At 41.1% G+C, this 17,694-nt stretch overlaps 2 protein-coding genes across 3 annotated transcripts; both read left to right on the forward strand.

The window, feature by feature from the left end:
* Window positions 1-116: 116 nt before the first annotated feature.
* gde1 (glycerophosphodiester phosphodiesterase 1) lies at window positions 117-11,457 on the forward strand. 2 transcript variants are annotated; one of them, XM_038713977.1, is made up of 6 exons: window positions 117-688; window positions 1,236-1,411; window positions 4,580-4,685; window positions 5,943-6,035; window positions 6,801-7,012; window positions 11,429-11,457. In XM_038713977.1, the coding sequence occupies exons 1-6, from the start codon at window positions 419-421 to the stop codon at window positions 11,430-11,432; spliced, it is 861 nt and encodes a 286-aa protein (XP_038569905.1). In that variant the 5' UTR covers window positions 117-418; the 3' UTR covers window positions 11,433-11,457. The 2 variants fall into 2 exon arrangements, with proteins under 2 accessions (XP_038569905.1, XP_038569904.1); XM_038713976.1 differs by lacking the exon at window positions 11,429-11,457 and adding an exon at window positions 7,817-10,123 and having other exon boundaries at window positions 118-688.
* Window positions 11,458-12,020: 563 nt separating this feature from the next.
* On the forward strand, window positions 12,021-17,535 carry mcrip2 (MAPK regulated corepressor interacting protein 2). The gene is made up of 5 exons (XM_038713979.1): window positions 12,021-12,952; window positions 13,114-13,183; window positions 14,388-14,521; window positions 15,704-15,808; window positions 17,070-17,535. The coding sequence occupies exons 1-5, from the start codon at window positions 12,898-12,900 to the stop codon at window positions 17,138-17,140; spliced, it is 435 nt and encodes a 144-aa protein (XP_038569907.1). The 5' UTR covers window positions 12,021-12,897; the 3' UTR covers window positions 17,141-17,535.
* The last annotated feature ends 159 nt before the right edge of the window (window positions 17,536-17,694 follow it).

Consider the following 17,694-nt stretch of genomic DNA (forward strand, 5'->3'; position numbering starts at 1 on the left):
TAACCCCTGAATCTAAACCTGTAAGTGTTGCTGTTGTAGTATTTTGTCTGTGGCGGAACCATAGACGTTTATATATGTCGATGACGGAAGCGACACTTGCGGTCACATCCTCCATGGATGTAACGTTATCCGCTGCTGAGTGCGTTAACTGAAAACATTGTTTCTTCCTTTTTCTCGTCTTATGTCATACCAGTTGTTGGTTTTGTCCGGGTCCGAAATGTTTTATCAATCGGTTTCGGTAGTTAATGTTATCACTCAACTTGTCGGAGCATGATCTTATCCCCGATAGGGCGTCTGGAGAGAGTAACGGGTAACTTAGCTAGCGTTATACTGAGCGGCGGCGGCGGCGCATTTGTTACCAGGTGCTAAGTTACGTTCTGTTCTTTGAAACAAGTCAGAAAGACAAAGGTGGACAACAATGCTGCAGATGGGAGAAGAAGTCACTCTGTACTCGGTCGTCTTCGTGGCGCTTCTGCTGGGGACACGGAGTCCGCTGTGGACAACCGCCCTCATCGCCTCCCTCTATTTCTTTATGGCCATGTTCCGGTTCCCCCAGGTACCGAGCAGCCGAGCCCGGCAGGTGCTGCACCCAACACAGGGCACGGCGGGCTCCGGCAAGGTGTCGGTGGTCGCTCACCGGGGCGGTGGACACGACGCACCGGAGAACACGATAGCAGCCATCCGGCAGGTGAGAGGAGGGTGGAGGTTGGTTATATTTCTCCTCTTAACGTGTCCTGAGACTGTTCCTCTCACTCACAGCCTCCCACAGTGTGTGTTCCGATTGGGCACCGCTGTCGTCTGACAAAATTTAAAAATGTAAACTGACAAGGACTTAAATTTGCACACTATATCAAGCGACCAGGATTTACCCCTCCACCAGGACATCATGTCCCATAACTACTGGTAACCAGCACATTCAGCACTACAGCTGCACCAGTATCCACACCGCCATTCATTGCACTATCCATAGCAGGCCAGTAGTGCACAGTAGCCTGTGTGACTGTTTCTCTATGGCCTGACCAAGACTGTATTTTTACACTCACACCGATATTCATATTTGAGAGTTTAAAAATACTGATAATGACACTGACATTGAATTTGACAAATACACCTGTTAATGCTTTCCAGCTCTAATGAGGTTAAAGCTAGGGTTCTCAATGATTTTCAGCATTTTAAGTGAAGATTTCTGGCCATGACCAGAAATACTTGTGTCTTATTTGTCTGTCTTGCTCTAGGCCAGTAAGAACGGGGCGACGGGCGTGGAGTTGGACTTGGAGTTCTCAGCAGACGGCGTCCCAATACTGATGCACGATGAGACTGTGGACCGGACCACCAACGGATCAGGACCACTCAGCCAGATGAGATTGTCTGAGTTGGGTAAACTAGACGCAGCTGCTAAACATCGGCTCAGGTAAGAAAAAAGGATACAGGTAGGAATGCACATGGAAGCACGCACACAGATTTTTTTTCAGGCATTTAGTGTAGCTTGATGCTTTAGATTTAGGAAGAATCAGGTTTTTGAAGTAGGTTTAAGTTACAGATACAGGGTAGTATTTTGTGCCTTTTCCACCGATTAGTTATTACTGTGATGCACTGACATTTTCCATTAAAATGCAGACTGATGACAGTCTTTTAAAAGTAGCTGCTCCTTAAGACAGGTTGAGAAATTTAAATATGAAACAAAACGACAAGAAAACCTACTATGAAGATATACAATCAGTAGTGGGATTAAGATTGTAGCGTATGTTTGGAGGAACTGATGAGTCAGTAAATCGTCTGTGTTAGCTTTTTATTAGTATTTCTGTACACTAAAAATCTGCAGTGATGACACGCTGCATGTATAGCATGTAGACTTGACATCTCTATAAAATAAGAGGCTGTTTGCGGTCGATTAATCGTTTATAAAGCCAGTGGTGGTGAGAGAAATGAAAGCTGATTGGCACAATATTTGACAAAAAAGATAAAAGGAAGGGATAATTTGGGAGCAGTGTTTTTGCTATAATTAGCACACTTATTTAAGCCTTGGATGTGGCAGCTGGTAAGACAAGTCATACATGTTTTCTGCGCTAGCCGGAAGTTTAAAGTGTTGAATGCTGTAGGTTACATTATATTTATAGTGCTTTGTGACTTATGTTTGCTTGCATGTTGTTTATGCACCAATATGCTGGTTTTCTGTTAGAAAAGTACTTTCAACAGTAGATTTGCCCCGTACAGAATATCTTGTTCAGGTAGAGCTGTTGCGAATGCTGAATTGATCCTTTTACAGTTACATGTAGAGATGTCTGATGGTGTAAATCTGTGTCAGGGATAGGGCTGGGCAACAAAACAATAATGATAGCGCAATATAATTTTTCTCAATATCAATCAAATAAATGTTCAATGTATCATCAATAACATGGTTTAATTCATTTGAATCACGGACAAATTAGCACTTAATTTTTCTATTAAAATATTTATTTTGTTGAGGAGAAGGGACTGAAAAATAATTTACTAATCATATTTGTAAACATTTTTTTTCTATCTATCTATCTGTCTATCTGTCTATCTGTCTATCTATCTGTCTATCTGTCTATCTATATAGTTCTGAATGTTCTCCCTCAGATTTGTTAAGTGATCCACTGTTTGGCATCAAGTGTTTGTCACATTCTGACCATAAAGAAATGTTTAACCACATAATTAACCATCTGGATTCTTCAATTTTCAGTCAGGAGCAAAATTCAGCCTTTAAACTTCAAAGAAATAACTATTTGACATTTAACGTGATAATTATCGATATCGAATGATATGAAATGTTTTTATCATGATAACATTTTTGACCATATCGCCCAGCCCTAGTCCAAGACAATAAATAAAACACTAAAAGGAGATATAGAAGATAAAAACACACAGAGAGGCAAGTTGCTATTAATACAGAGGCATGCTGTTGGCAGTGCATGTGAGACAAATAACCCAGAGGGTTTCTAAAATGGCTCACTTCAGAGCAAACAAAAGAAGAAAAAAGCAAAATGGCCCCGAAAGGATAAGAAGTTAGAATGTAGCTTGTATAGACACATATTTAAACACCATCTAGGACTTTGCCATAACAAGATTTAATATAGAAAGTATTATGGTGAGTGATACAGAAAACTTCACCAAGATATAAGATATTAAAAAACACACAAAAAAAGTAGATTTACAGAGGTGACAGTATCTGCTCTGTTAGGAGATTTTGCTACCCCAAGGCCCCGAACGCCTCCCGCTCGTCAGTGTAACAGCCGTTGATTAGTAGGTGGCTTTATCATTCTAATAGAAGCTTGGCATGTAGATGTCTACAGGGCAGTACTTGAAGTTAACACTGCAAATATCACACAGGTGATGTGTGGAAAATATCTGACAATGTGTGGTTGATGTGTCAGTTACTACTTCAATTCTAAATGGCTGATTATCAGTGGTTCTGAAGGTACAGCTCTCAAAAAACAGCTTCCTGTTTCATGGCGAGTAATTACTCGCCAAGGCTACATTATTTAAAAAGAACTCAAAAGTTTCACAATGTAACATCATTAAAGCGTTATGGCTTTCCTGCAGAACTTTGAGATGGATGTGGTCAACCTGCTATGTGAAGCATATATTCCTCTCTATGGACATTTCTGTCCCTAAGGTCCTAGTGTGGTTAAAAAAATGAAGGTACCAAAACCGATACAGTTTGAAACATGTTCTTTCCAAATAGCAGTATTGTGATTTTGGGACAGATCTGACCGTGTCTAGTTTATTTACATGCTACATCCTTTTCATGGCGAATCATCAAAATTGAATGCCACGCCATGGACACACATGTGGGTCGCACTGCCCACATTTGAAGTTGATCGGGTTAAAGCTGTAGAAGGAGTTTGTTAAAGTATGGGACCTATAAATGGAGGTAGATCAGACATTCAATGCAATATGGCCAACCTCCTGTTGGGTTAAGCATATGGCTCCAAGAGACTGGGGCTGCTCCTTTCAGATCTTGCAGGGGGAGCTATAGCGCAGTTTTTCCAAAACACATGCCCTTGAACAGTATCAGACATGTCTATGATGTCTCAAAATACAGCTTCCTGTTTCATGGCGAATAATGTGTTGCCGTTTGACATTAACTCACAAGCTTGACAAGCTTACATCATCTAGGTCTTAAGGCTTTTTTGAGACAGTTTTGAGCCAAATTGGATTATCCTGCTAGGAGGAGTACCACAACAAATAAAACATGTCACTTCCTGTTGCCACTGGGTGGCGCTATCTCTACGACTGGATATTGGGCATGTGGATGTCTTCAGGGACTCTTTTACTAGACATTTAATAGAAAGTAAAAGACAGCTATAAATGTTTTTATGGCACAGGAGCAAAAAGTCTGTAGAAACGATTATAATCGCTTTAGGGCCCTAGCAGTTTTTATATTACCCAGGAAGAATGTGTCAAATAGATGCTAAAAGCCTTTATATACAGAGACTCATCAGCATTATCACATGCATTTCGTCATAATCCAGGCAAGGACAACTTACGTGTATCTAAGCATGATATACATGTGAGCCTGGAATCACAAAGAAACATTTGTGTCCTTCGCTGCCAGGGACAAGTTTGCCGGAGAGAAAATCCCAACCATGGAGGAGGCAGTGGAGGAATGCATCAAGCTGAAGCTCACCATCTACTTTGACGTCAAAGGTCATCCAGATGAGGTGCAGCCAACAAAACTAACGAACAAAACAAGACTTGATTATGTGCAGTCCGTGTGTCATACTTGTTGATTTAACTGATCTGTCAACATTGCAAAATGAAGAGAGCGTAATAATAACTGCCCTAGTACAAAATGATCATAATACATCTGCAGGGGTTTGAGAGGGTTCATGTTCTCATGCTGAAATAACTAGTAAGTTAATTAATTAATTAATAGCAGTTACCAATGACTTTACTTATTACTCAGGGTGGAAAGTAATCCCATTACTTATTACTGTCATTTTGTGTGACTTTCTAAAGGTAGCACCAATCCTGTCATACATCTCTTGTTGCTGATGGATTTCCTCCACTATGCAGATACAAAACACCTACTTTCTCCCTGTAAAAATGAAGATAGTGCATTATGCTACTGCATTACTTAAAAAAGTAATGTGATTACAGTTAACACCCAACACTGATATGAACTCTGGTTGTTGATCAGGCCAGTAAAAAATCTAATCTTTGGGTTTGTGTAATCAGTGTGGAACACAAATAAAACACAGGTAGGTTAGTTAATAGTTAAATAACCTTTATTGCATGCCTTATAATTACCAGTGGGTTACAATTCTCTTTGGCAACCCCTATACTGTAAGGCGTCCAACAAGTGTTGGCGTCCAACACTTGTTCCAGTTTGTTCTGTACTTTGGAACAAACCAAACCCACAGACATGCACACATTATCAGCTGCTCACATTTAATAGTTGATTGTCATGGGCATGTTTTGTTAGCGTGGTAATTGTTTACTTCTTCACTACATTGTTCTTGTGGATTTGTGCTCACACAACTTAGAATACTAATATCTGATGTGAAAATAAGACTTTATTGTTTGTGTCAGTGAAATACAAACTGAACCAGAGACCTAGTTGAAAGATGCAGTCAAGTCATTTCCTTAATGCCACTTAGACTGCAGTGTCCATACCATTGAATTCTGCATATAAAAATGCAAGTTTAAATCTTCCATCAGAGTACTTCTCACCACTTGACAAGTGTTTTCTTGCTCAGCGCATTCTTAGATGAATAAGGAATGCAGAGCTGCTCTGGTGGTTGTTGTTTTAGGCAGTTGAGTTCAGGGCCCACAGCAGTGTCTACACACACACACACATACACAGCTGCTAGTTACCACCAAGTGGTTGGACAGGAACACACACTTAAAGCCTCACACATACAACTTTTTAAACATTTGACTGTCCAACAATGACTGTGTTTCTCCTCCGCTCTCAGGCAGCTGCAGCCCTTAAAGAATTGTATAGAAAACACCCAGTCCTCTACAACAGCAGCATCGTCTGCTCCTTCGAGCCCAAAGTCATCTACAGGGTAAGAAGACTCTTTTGAAGTTGTTCGGCCAGTAGTGTATACTGCGCCTGAACAATGACAGATTTGCTGTGTTTGTCAAACTGCTGTGGAACAAAAGCAGACGCATTTTGATGAGTTTGGGTCACCAACCAGCACACATATCTGCCACCAACACCAAATGATATGGTTTGTTCTGGTCACATCCCTCACATGTTGCCTGCGTAAACCTATATTAAAACAGGGTTTAAACACTTTGACCATAAGCTAACTTTCCATGTTGTCTATGACTTGGAAGCCTGACCACTGTGGGAAGATGAACTTGCAACTCAGGGGATGCTGTTACAACATATCTGCTGTATATAACTGTACTTTGATGGAACAACATATTTCTTCATATTTTCTCTGACCAGTGTGGGTCTGACAGACAACAAACGACAGGCTTTCTGTAAGAAAGTAACACTTTTCAATTGATCTTCTGCACATGCAAAAATGTAAATGACAGTTATTTGCTTCATAGAGGGCCATTTTGAGCTATAAAATGCTATACCCAACAGCCTGGTATGTGTGTATTACTACAACCACGTTGGAAGAAAGAGATTTTATTTGGAAAAAATAAACAGGCTAGCTTCATGTCTCGCTTTTCTCCCCCCATTGTCTCATACTGTCTGATTAAATAAACTAAAATATGTGTTTACATTCCTGTCATGTATTGCATTGCTGTTGTATCTACCATATTGCCAACATACACTATCAATTAATCTTTGTCTCTGCTCCACTCTTGTCCAGATGAGACAGAGTGACCCAAAAGTGGTCACAGCATTGACCCACCGCCCGTGGAGCCTGAGTCGGCTTGGAGATGGTGCCCCACGTTTCTCGTCGCCGTGGAAACATCACTGGACCTCATTAATGGACGTCGTGTTGGACTGGGCGCACCATCACGTACTATGGAAGCTCTGTGGCATCTCAGCCTTCCTTGTACAGAAGAACTTTGTCTCACCGTGAGTTTCTGCAGGGCACACAGTCATTTAATGTCACAATCAACCACAATCTAAATTCTGTATTTAATCAGAGCCATTAAATGCCAAGAACCCCATTTAGGGACAGTGCAACCTGCTTTATTACATCCTGAATTTTGTGTTTTATTATATTACATGTTTATTTATATGTTATAAATATTATAGTAGAGCTAAGATGTCATATCAGACTACAATACAACTTTAATTAAAAGTGTCCCAATTAGACACTGGCCCCTTTAACTGGCCGGGTGTGGCTACACCTTGTGACAAATAAAGCAGGTTTCTATAGAATCGGGTCTGGTTTTTATACAAGTTCTCTGGATAAATAAAACCTCTGAAAGCACACTGGGTTGCCTGCTTGAGCTAGTTCAAAGCTGCTTATTTTGCGCATGCAAATATACATGTTTAAACTTTTGTCTACATGGACATGCTACACGTAGACATACACATTCTCCACAATTCAGCCGTTCAGTTGATTTTACAGAAACTATGAGCACTAAAGTGTAATTCATTCAGATTTACCAGCGTGGTACATCCACTTAATCCAAATTGAAATAACTATGGGAACCTTCAGCCTTTATTCTTTGGAAGGTAGGCTACCACTACTTTGACACAGCGCGCGCTCTCTCTCTCTCTCTCTCTCCCCCCCCCCCTCCCCCTCCCTCCCTGCATGAGGTTGGCCTAGATGCGTTGTCTCTCAAAGCTAGAACAAATGAACGATTTGTAATTGATATGTTATTCGATAGCCTCATTTTTATACTAGTAATTTCTGTGTGCTGCTTGCAGGGACTATGTCCAGTACTGGGCCCAGAGGGGGGTGGATGTGGTGGCCTGGACAGTCAACACAGAAGTGGAGAAGGAGTATTACCAGGAGTTACTACAAGTTAGCTACATTACGGACAGCCTTGTGGAAGACTGTGAACCCCATTACTGAGAAACACGTGAAGCAGGCGAACAATGCGTTCACACACATACCCCTCAAAAAAGACAAAACCCACATGAAAGGAAATTTTCACTGCCCACTCCTCACATAATGTGCCACTAGCCATTCCATGCACACTTTCATTATGGTGTGTGTGTGTGTGGGTGTAGGTTTATTTGAGGCAGTCAGAATGGGTGCTATACATAATAACAAGAGGCCTAGGTTGCGTCCAAAAACTCTTTTTTTGCTTAGGAAGGTTCCTAACTGAGTGAAGTGAAGTATTTCAGTGGAAGCCATGATAAGAGCTGTTCGAATTCTCTAAAAGCGAAGGAAGGGAGCCTCAATGCTTCTATTCATATCTCCTTTAGCATAGGGTACACCGGACCATCCTTTAAGAAAGGAAAGGAGAGAATGCCGTCCCACAATTCCTTGTAGCGACAACATTTAAAGCAACACACGTTCTCAAACTTAAAGATAAAATCCATTGACCGCATTTAGCAAAATCCTATCAATACAGACGCACATTATGATTCTTGAATAAGACTCACAATTTCCTTCTTTCTTCTGGTTTGTTTTCTTTAGGCTTTGCTGTAATCTAATGCTGTTTCAACACGATTTTATGTTTCGGATCGTTGAAATAAACTATAAAGTGTTGTTATTATAATTTTCTACAATAAAAAAAAACCACTGTTTACTGTTTACATACATTAATTGGGATTCATGTTGATAAATATGGGTGGGCAGAGGGTGAGTGAGCAAGCATTCTCAATGTGACAACCCTTTCCATTATTTGGTGACTGATAGGTACCCTATAGCCCATGCCTTTTTACTATTTTGATTATGAAGCTAATATTCCACCATGTTGTCCACTTTTAGATGGCCTGCATTAAAGCAACATGGGGCGCAGTGTCAAAGATGCGCTTTTTGTAGTCCATCTTCTGAACATTGTTGTTTCATCATGGCAGCTCACGTCAGTAACATCTCCCGTCGCATAATTATGTCGCTTAGAAAAGAGCACTCGGATTCTCTGAGCCCCACGGCCCTTTTTTCCAAAGTCCTTACGAATTCTCCTTCACATCGTTCCTTGACCTCATGACATTTTCTATCGAGGTCAAGGAAAAGTGGTGAAAAGTGACTTTTTGCACGCAGCCCTAGTAACATCCTTTATCCTGATTAATCATATTTCTCAGACATGTTGAGGCACCTGATGTGCATTTATAGACACTTTGATAATTAGTGTCTATAATAGGCCTTAATCAAATGTACTGTATTCACCAACTCAGGATTGCAAACATTGTTTTTCTTGGTCTGCGTGTCTGTCTTAATGTTTGTACTTTTTACTCAGTGAAGGCCAGTAGGAAGTAAACTACCTACAAATCATTTCTATCACTCATCAAACTAATTATTCTTACTTATTTAGAACTTATCTTCGACAAATGCACATATAGAGTTGAAATGTAGAATAGAACAAGATTGGCTCACAAATAGTGAGTTTTTCACCTTGCCTCACTTTTATATGCGTTGCAAACTTGTCATTTTTGTTTTCTATTTAAAATTAACATTATTTTTGTTTGAGAAACAATGTGGTTCGTGGTTGTGAAGTCAGACTTCTGTATCTGTTGAGCAGATGCCACTGACCCGGTATCTTCTTCTTCTTTTCAAGCTCAACCACACGCTTATATGCTCCTGTTCAGCAGCAGATGAGGAATTACTGTCGAGTACACTTTAGTATCACAGTACTGCAAGTGGAATGTAGTAGGACAGTACAGAGGAACAGAAAGGGAGGAGCAGTGAAGTATGTTGGAGTGAGGAATTAAGTTGTGACAGTGCAGCGTGTGAGAATGTATGAGGCTTCAAAAGTGGAGCAGATTTACTGACATTTGTCCTCAGATGATTGCTGCCAGTCAGCTAAACATACTGACCTTTGACATAAGGCAGCAGCACCTCACATACAGTACAACGCATGGCCTTTATGACCGCAGGCATGTAATAAGCAGAAGCACGGGTGTAACTAATAACACTCACGACATGTACATTGCATTTAGGTGGATGTGAGCTGTTCCAGTGATCTAGCATCTGCAGTATCATGTCCCCAGAACTGGAAAACCTAAATGGAATACAGCCACAATTAATTTTAATTACATTCTGTTTTTTGTTTTTTTTTCAGTTTTCAGACTGGACAGTGCTCTGAAATAAGTAAATAGGAAAGCTAGACTGCTTTTGTTTATATGCTCTTTGACCCAAATATCAACCTCATCTGCATTTGATCTGTGTTTGATTTAATCTAAGCTGACTTGACATTCAAATCATTCAAAATGATTAATGATTTAATGAAGGAAAAGGTGAAAGACTTATTTCACTGTTCAAAGCGGAAGAAATAAATCATGATACTTTTATGTCATAGCACTGAATGTGTTCTTCGGAGTGGAAATCATGTATAAAATGCTGGAGATCTCATTTCAAGGTGACGTTGTCCTCTCGCTCCTTGGGACATTTGAGACCTTGAGACAACAAATGGGTCCCTAAAGCTGTTCAAGCTGACATTCTTAAGCCAGGCCCTACGCAGGACTAAAATGATTCAGCAGATCAACACTAAAATGAATGCAGTACTCATTGGCATACAGTCTCAGAAGTCCAGAAAATACTTTTGAAGGAAATGTTTCTGGCCATAAACACTTTATTAAAGTCTAAAACTAATACGAACTGTGCAGCCTTTCTTGAATATATTGGGAACAAAGCACTTTGAAGAAACAAGCTCTCAACTGATGGGAAATTATCTACCTTGATTAATAGCGAACATCTGTCCACACTGTCTTAATCATCTTTTGGCTGTAAAAGTACATGGGCAATGTGACAGCTGATAAATGTATCTTCTACAACACAGGGACCATCTCAGACCATGGTTTGACCTCTGCTGTTAATGCTAAGCTGTAGTGTGGACTGTTGATTATTAGCCTCTTGGCCTGGAGTCTCCGGTGATTGGCCCAGATAGTAAAGATGAATGGGGTGCGAGTGGGAGGTGTAGTGGTGGATATTACACTGGATAAGCCTGTCTGAGCCACTTCTTGTCCCGGCTGATCTTCAGTTACTAAACACATGGGCTCAGGTGATTTTCACCTGAACACACAGGTTACCTGTGATACCTCTGTGAGAGATCTGAAGATCTTAGGGAAGCTCCAAAGGTATCCAGCAAAAGACGCCCTGATATGAATGCTATAGTGGATGATCTAGAACTGGAGATATAAAAAAATATATATGTTTGTTTTAAATTCTTGTGTGACACTATGCATGCTGCCAGTCCTTAGAAATATGATTTTAATGGTAACATTTAGTCAGGCTGCTTAGTTATTATTCAGTAATCTGCAAGGTTCGAAGCAAATCTACAAACTGCTGAAAAAGTTTTTGAAAAACTTTTATTTGAGTTTTCTACATGACTGTCAACACACGTTTCTCAATCTATGCGTTTGGTTTAATAGGTGAAAGGTGATCGCTCCCGCTCCTCCTCTAAAACCCCGTCTTGGGGGGCGTGTAGTGACGTCACTGTGGGGGATTGCCCCTCTCCACAGAGAACCAGAAACAACGAGAGCGGAAGTGAGGAGACTAACTTCAAAGTAAAAGCCATAAAAAAGGTAGGGGGGTAAGATTGTAGAGAACTTTAAAATCAAAGCGACACACAATAATTAATAAAGCCTAAATTCAACATTAGAAAATAATTGAAAAGGTGACATGATAATGATGGTTGGACGTTTTGCATAGTTAAAAAATAACTGCATTTTACATAAAAGTATTTGAGTCAGCGTTATTGTGGGCAGCTGCCACTGTGTTTATTCTTAGTATCTTTTCACTCATTAGTTGTATCCTGTGGTATCTAGCCATACAGACAGTGTTCATTTGCCCGTTTATTTTTCGATCATAATGAAAGCAAATGGAATTTTTTTTCTTTTGTGATGCTAAAATTATTGAAAATATATTTTCTTTTTTTCAGAAACCATGTCCCATTTACTCTGGATAACCTCATGTTTTAATTACTTTACATTGAATAAATAAAAAAAACAGTAATCAAATCCATTAAAGTATCAAATGACAACAAAAACTAACAGTGACCGCAGAAACAATGCAGGATATTCACATTGAAGTATAAAAATATATCGCAGCAAAACACACATCCTAGTCCTTATCCATTTAAAGACAATCACAATTTTCCCAGCTCATATGCACTCTATTTGTATTTGCATTTACAGGACGTCAAATAGCACATTATTTTCCATGTGGGTTAAACACTAAACGTGCTTGGAAGACTGGATTTGATATAGCGTGTGTAATCAAAAATAGTGTTTCATTTTGAAAGTTCTGACAGGAAGTCTTGTTCTTCATTCTGCGTGGCTTGACGCTGTCCAAGCATGTTAGCTTTCCGTCCTGATGAAAATATCAAAGTGTGTAGTGTCCTTGTATTCTGTCAGCGAGCGGAGCTGTTGCGGTCAGTCCCGGAGCCTCAGTGGAGCACAGAGCGCAGAGTGTCCGGCCTGCAGTGTCACTGTCCCCGGACGTCAGGAACCATAGTGTCCCGGCTCTGACTGACTGATCCCCGGCACGCGGAGCCGCTTTCTCCTTGGATGACCTACACGCAACCTCTCGCACGACCAGCGGACGTCGGTTCACTACAGCTGAACACCTGCTGGGTAGTAGGAGAAGCGGGGTACGCATTAACACACAGCGGACAACAAGTCAAAGCGAGTCTCCTGCAGGTTTCAGGCCGACTCTGGAGCAGCTGACCTGGGGAACTAAAGACGACGCTGCGATTTCCCCCCCATCGTGGCTGCGTCAGGAGGAGCGGGCAGAGGACTGGAAGTTGCAGAGTTGACAGTCGCCTCATAACGTTACCTGACAAGACAGACAGCCTTACAGCACAGACACTACAGAGTTTCTGGAGGTTACTGGCGCTCACATGATGTACACAATCACCAGAGGTCCCAGCAAACTTGTTACACAACGGAGGACAGGTCAGTGAATGTGTCCGCTATCTAAAGCGTGATGCAATGTGGCATCAGATTGCTTTTGCACCGTGAAGGGAAAGTTGTGGATCACTGCAACAGTTCAAACGAGTCAGTGTTGGCATGCAGAGGGTTCACAGGTAACTAAACTCTGGAATTTTGTCTCAAAGGTCCCACACAACAAATCGAGAGCAAATTCAGCGACTTGAAGCTCAAGCCAACGTCTTGGCTCTCATCGAAGTAAGTAGCTTGTTTGTGGTGTTTTTGTTGTTGTAAAATAGTTTATGCGGGCTGATTGAATAGTGTGCGCTGAAAATACACTGCACGTGCGCCGTGAGTGCGATCATGTAACACGTCGGTGAGAATTAGGTAACATCGCTGCATCCATTATCGGACACAACTTTCAATGCAGCTTCTCGGTCCGGCGGTACCGTCCACTACCGCGTGACCTTGCGCGAAATAGCCTTGCATTGGCATTGGACCCCACCTGCCCTGCTGTGCCTCTGTCAGGTGCTGCTCGGGAAACACCGACATCCATTTTACGAGACAGTATGCCAGTTTACAGCTACACCTAGCTAAACTCAATGCAGTCTGTTACATCAGTTCTACCTCATTGACATAAAAGGGGGTGGACAGAATATTAGAAACACCATCTATTGTTATACAATTCAACAGCACCACAAACTAGAGCCTCTAAACTGTACGAGAATGAAACATAAGCAGTTTCAATTGAACAGCAACATTATACATTCATGTAAGTAGGATGTCAGGACTGTATAAGGATGCATTAGTTGTTGCAAGGTGTACCTAATAAACTTTGGAGTCTTATCCGGTGCATCTCCAGCTGAAAAACGGCCTTTTATATCAGTAAAGTTAAAAACAAAACAAATAAACAAACAAACTTTTAGTGCCAGTGGATATATATCTATCTCCAGATATTTATATCATTATCAAGATTTAATATGTAGCTGTATAGGATGAAAGCCTTTCCTGACAAGATGTTTCATTTTGAGTAAATGTTGCAAGTGTTGCTTTTTCTCCACTGTTAGAAACTCTTGTGGTCTTACTATTGCTTTACATTACTTTGCCCTTTTCCTGGTAGTTGTTGGAGGTCATTCAGGAATAAAAAAAGTAACATTCGGTCATTGGAGCAAAAATTAAACAAAGCATAAACTCTCTGAACTCCCTACTGATGAAGGCTGACAGAGGAATTATTGTTTGTTTGTCAAATCACTATGTACAAGGTAAGGACTGAACCTTCATGCTCAATTTGTCTAAAAGTTTTAAGTCAACCTGAGGATGCAGGCATCACCTCGTGGTGTTAAGTAATCCAACACAAAGTCCATTTACATGCCTGTCAGTTCATATAACGCTTGTGTTTTGTAGCAGGCGGTCCCAATCCCCGAGCTGACATTCTTTAATTAACTTTGTCTGATCTTTCCAGCTCTCCGCCCCCAAAGATTGTGTTCAACCGTCTGAACGGGAAGCGCTACCACAGCGGGGCCACACAGAAGACCTCCAGCCCAGCAGAGGGATTCACTCCCGCACATGAAGAGAACGTCAGATTTGTGTATGAAGGTGAGGGTCGCAGGATCAGTGCGTGAGTGGATGTGGGTCACAGTGCAGACCTCCAGGGCCAATCCGTAAGTTTACAAGGGTTGTGAGGATGGAAACATGGGAATTGTGGAGGGCAGATTATCCATATGAATTTTTTTTAAAACTCCTTTTCAACAGGTTTCTTCTTCATTAACTTCAGTTAGAGCGGAATTAATTAGTCGATTTAATTGACAAATCGATCAACAGAAAATTAACCTGCACAAATTTTTATAACCAATTTCAAGAAAAGAAATTCAAATGTGGGGATTTGCTGCTGTTCTTTGTGATATATTTGAGTTTTTGACTGTTGGTAGGACAAAATAAACAATTTAAAGACTTTCATGCTGTCACAGCTCCACAGCAATTACCAATTTGGTTGAATATACAGACACACCTTCAACAGCAGCCTCACGGATGAAATTTAATGTGACACTATTGCAAGCACTCAACAGAGAGTACTTTAGAAGAGAGTGTTTTATAGAGTGTATTATAGTCAATAAGACCCAACAATGATTAAAAACCAGGACTTGAAGTTACCCAGCCATGACTTGTATAGCTGAATCGGCATGAACCACATGTCTGTGTTACTCTTGGACGGCTGCCAGAAGGGACTGCTCTGTGGCGTCCTTTTGTGACCCACTTGGGGAAGAGCGCTTCATTGTTCTTCACTGCTCGCACCTAAAGAAACGCCTCCAACACAGTCTGTCGAGTTGCTTTAAGATAGAAAACCTGGTCTGAAATTTCAGCTGGATGTCACTGACAAAAAAAATGCTAGTAAAGAAATTGACAACAAACATCACTTCCAAACAGGTTTAGACATTATTTCCCCCTCCCCTATGCACACACACACACAAAGAACATATACTAATTAATCCGGTTTTTATATTTGACATCCACAAGACACAGACAAAACCTTGAAGCTGGAATCCTTCACCCACAGCAGATAAAACACACACACCACAGACCGGTTTAGCCCCCGAAGGGTGCTGGGATGTTTCAGTGTCGGGTGTTTGTTCAGAAATGCGGTAAGAAATTCAAAGAAAATGTCATTCTCAAGTTAAACACACACCTACACCCAGGTAGCAGTTAAAATCCAATTCCTGTTGACAAAGTGTGCATTTAAGTGAACTCAGCATCTACTTGTATGTGTTGGTTTGCTTGCAGCATGGCAGGAAGTGGAGCAGAAGCTGGGGGGGGGTGGAGGGGAGCCAACTGACTGCCAGGGACCCATTCAGTATGCTGAGAAGACTCCCAGTGCTGAGATGAAGAGTAAGTACCTGCAGCTCCTCTCTCCACTTTCACACAGGGATCATTTTGATTAAGGTACAATACCTGTTCATTCACCTGCTTAAATTCTTCAAAATACGACAACAAAGTAAATTCGCCCTCATTAAATTTAATCTCGCTACTCACTTTTATTGCATTCTAACAGATAACCCTCTTTCTGCTTTGTAACCCCCACCCCCTGAACTTTGAACCAGTAATCTTGCAATGTTTTCATTTTTCCTGGTTACTTTAACACCACAGGAAAACTGAATGGCCGGCCTCGTCTCTCCGCGGAAATTACATCAAGTGCTTTTTGGCTGTGCTTTATCTGCAGGCAAAGGGCAACTGTTGTAATAGTCTGGGCTAATTTTTAACTCTTTTTTTTGGTCTATGGGAACCTCACTGCTGGTTGTAACGCGTCTCATGTTGGCCCACACTTGTCTGCTCTGGTTCCTTCTGTGGCACACTGCCCTGAAAGGTTGTGACACCTAAAAGGACAATAAAAAAAAATGTAATTTAGGATTTTGAGGCACTTGATTCTTATGAATAGTAGTTACCGTATGTTAAATCTAAAAGTGAGTCCTAGTGTCTCATAAACAGTGCCTTGGATCATCTTTATTTAGCCTCCCTGATTCTAGGGATGGTGGTGTCGGTTATTGGTTCCACCACTTTGGTCAAAACGGAAATGTCTGAACTATTGGGTACATTATGTTCAGACATTCATGTTCCCCCCTCAGAATGAATAATCACTTTGATGATCTGACTTTTCATCCAGCGCCTTCAGCAGGTCAGAATTTTAATGTGTACAATACTTTATTTCACAGCCAAGTACCTGTAACACTGACGTTCCCATCAGCCCTAACTGTTAACTTAGATCATAGCACCAGTGTGCCCAAATACAGTGTCACAGAGCCGCTAGCATGGCTGTATATGTTTTAATGGTACTACTTATTTGAAAGAGCATTTGTACTCCTAATGTTTGTTTTCCCTCTAAACAGATGTTTAACTTTGAGACACCGAAATTCTAACTTATATTTCAAGAGAAAACCAGTTTGCCTTTTGGTTTTGTACAAGATGATACACCCGCTCTGTATAAGAATACATTTCTACACTTAGTTGGCATTTTGTCACTCCTTGTTTTGGGTTTTTCATCTTGCATCGATCAGCTGTTTGTATCATGTGACAAAATTAATAATTAATGAATGATAGAACATGGATAATGCTTTCATTCTTTGTCCCCTCTGTTGTCTTTGTTTCTGTGCAGACTTTGTTCCCATAGACTTGGAGGAGTGGTGGGCTCAGCGCTTCCTTGCCAACATTGCCAACCTGTCATGACCGGGTGAGGCTTTGAGCCGGGACAGGACGCATCCCGAAGGTGGACAGGAGGCGAGTCAGTCTCCAGGATATGCGGTGCAAAAGGGTCATGCGTAATTTGGAATCTGATTTGATGCCCTGTGCTTCACGCCGCTGTAGAGAAAACTGGTTGCACAAAACAACTCCTCCCCCCCGGTGCAACAACAGCAACCTGACTGTGGATTTGACAGTGTTGACGCATGGTTGTGCTGCTATGAAGGAACAGTCTCTCGCTACTTCAATGACATATCGGATAGAAGCAGAGTTTGAAGAACCTGCCTCCTTGCTCAAGTGTGCTGAGCTGTATGAATGTCATAGCTGTTCTTTTATTAGGAATCTATTGAAGAGCAAAAAAAGTAAAATGTTTTTCAAAAATGTCCTGTGTGACGAATCCCTTCTTTTACTTTAGTCCTCTTTGTTCTGATGTTTGTGAATTCCTGACTTGACTAAACACATCTGGTATCATGGTGTTAGTAATACCACACGCTAAGGATCATTGTTTGTACCATCACAAATATGGGATAACTGAGGGTGTG

Source organism: Micropterus salmoides, unplaced genomic scaffold (genome assembly GCF_014851395.1).
Source record: "Micropterus salmoides isolate LMB-PRFRI ecotype aquatic unplaced genomic scaffold, ASM1485139v1 Ms_hic_scaffold_12, whole genome shotgun sequence".
Lineage (NCBI taxonomy): Eukaryota > Metazoa > Chordata > Actinopteri > Centrarchiformes > Centrarchidae > Micropterus > Micropterus salmoides.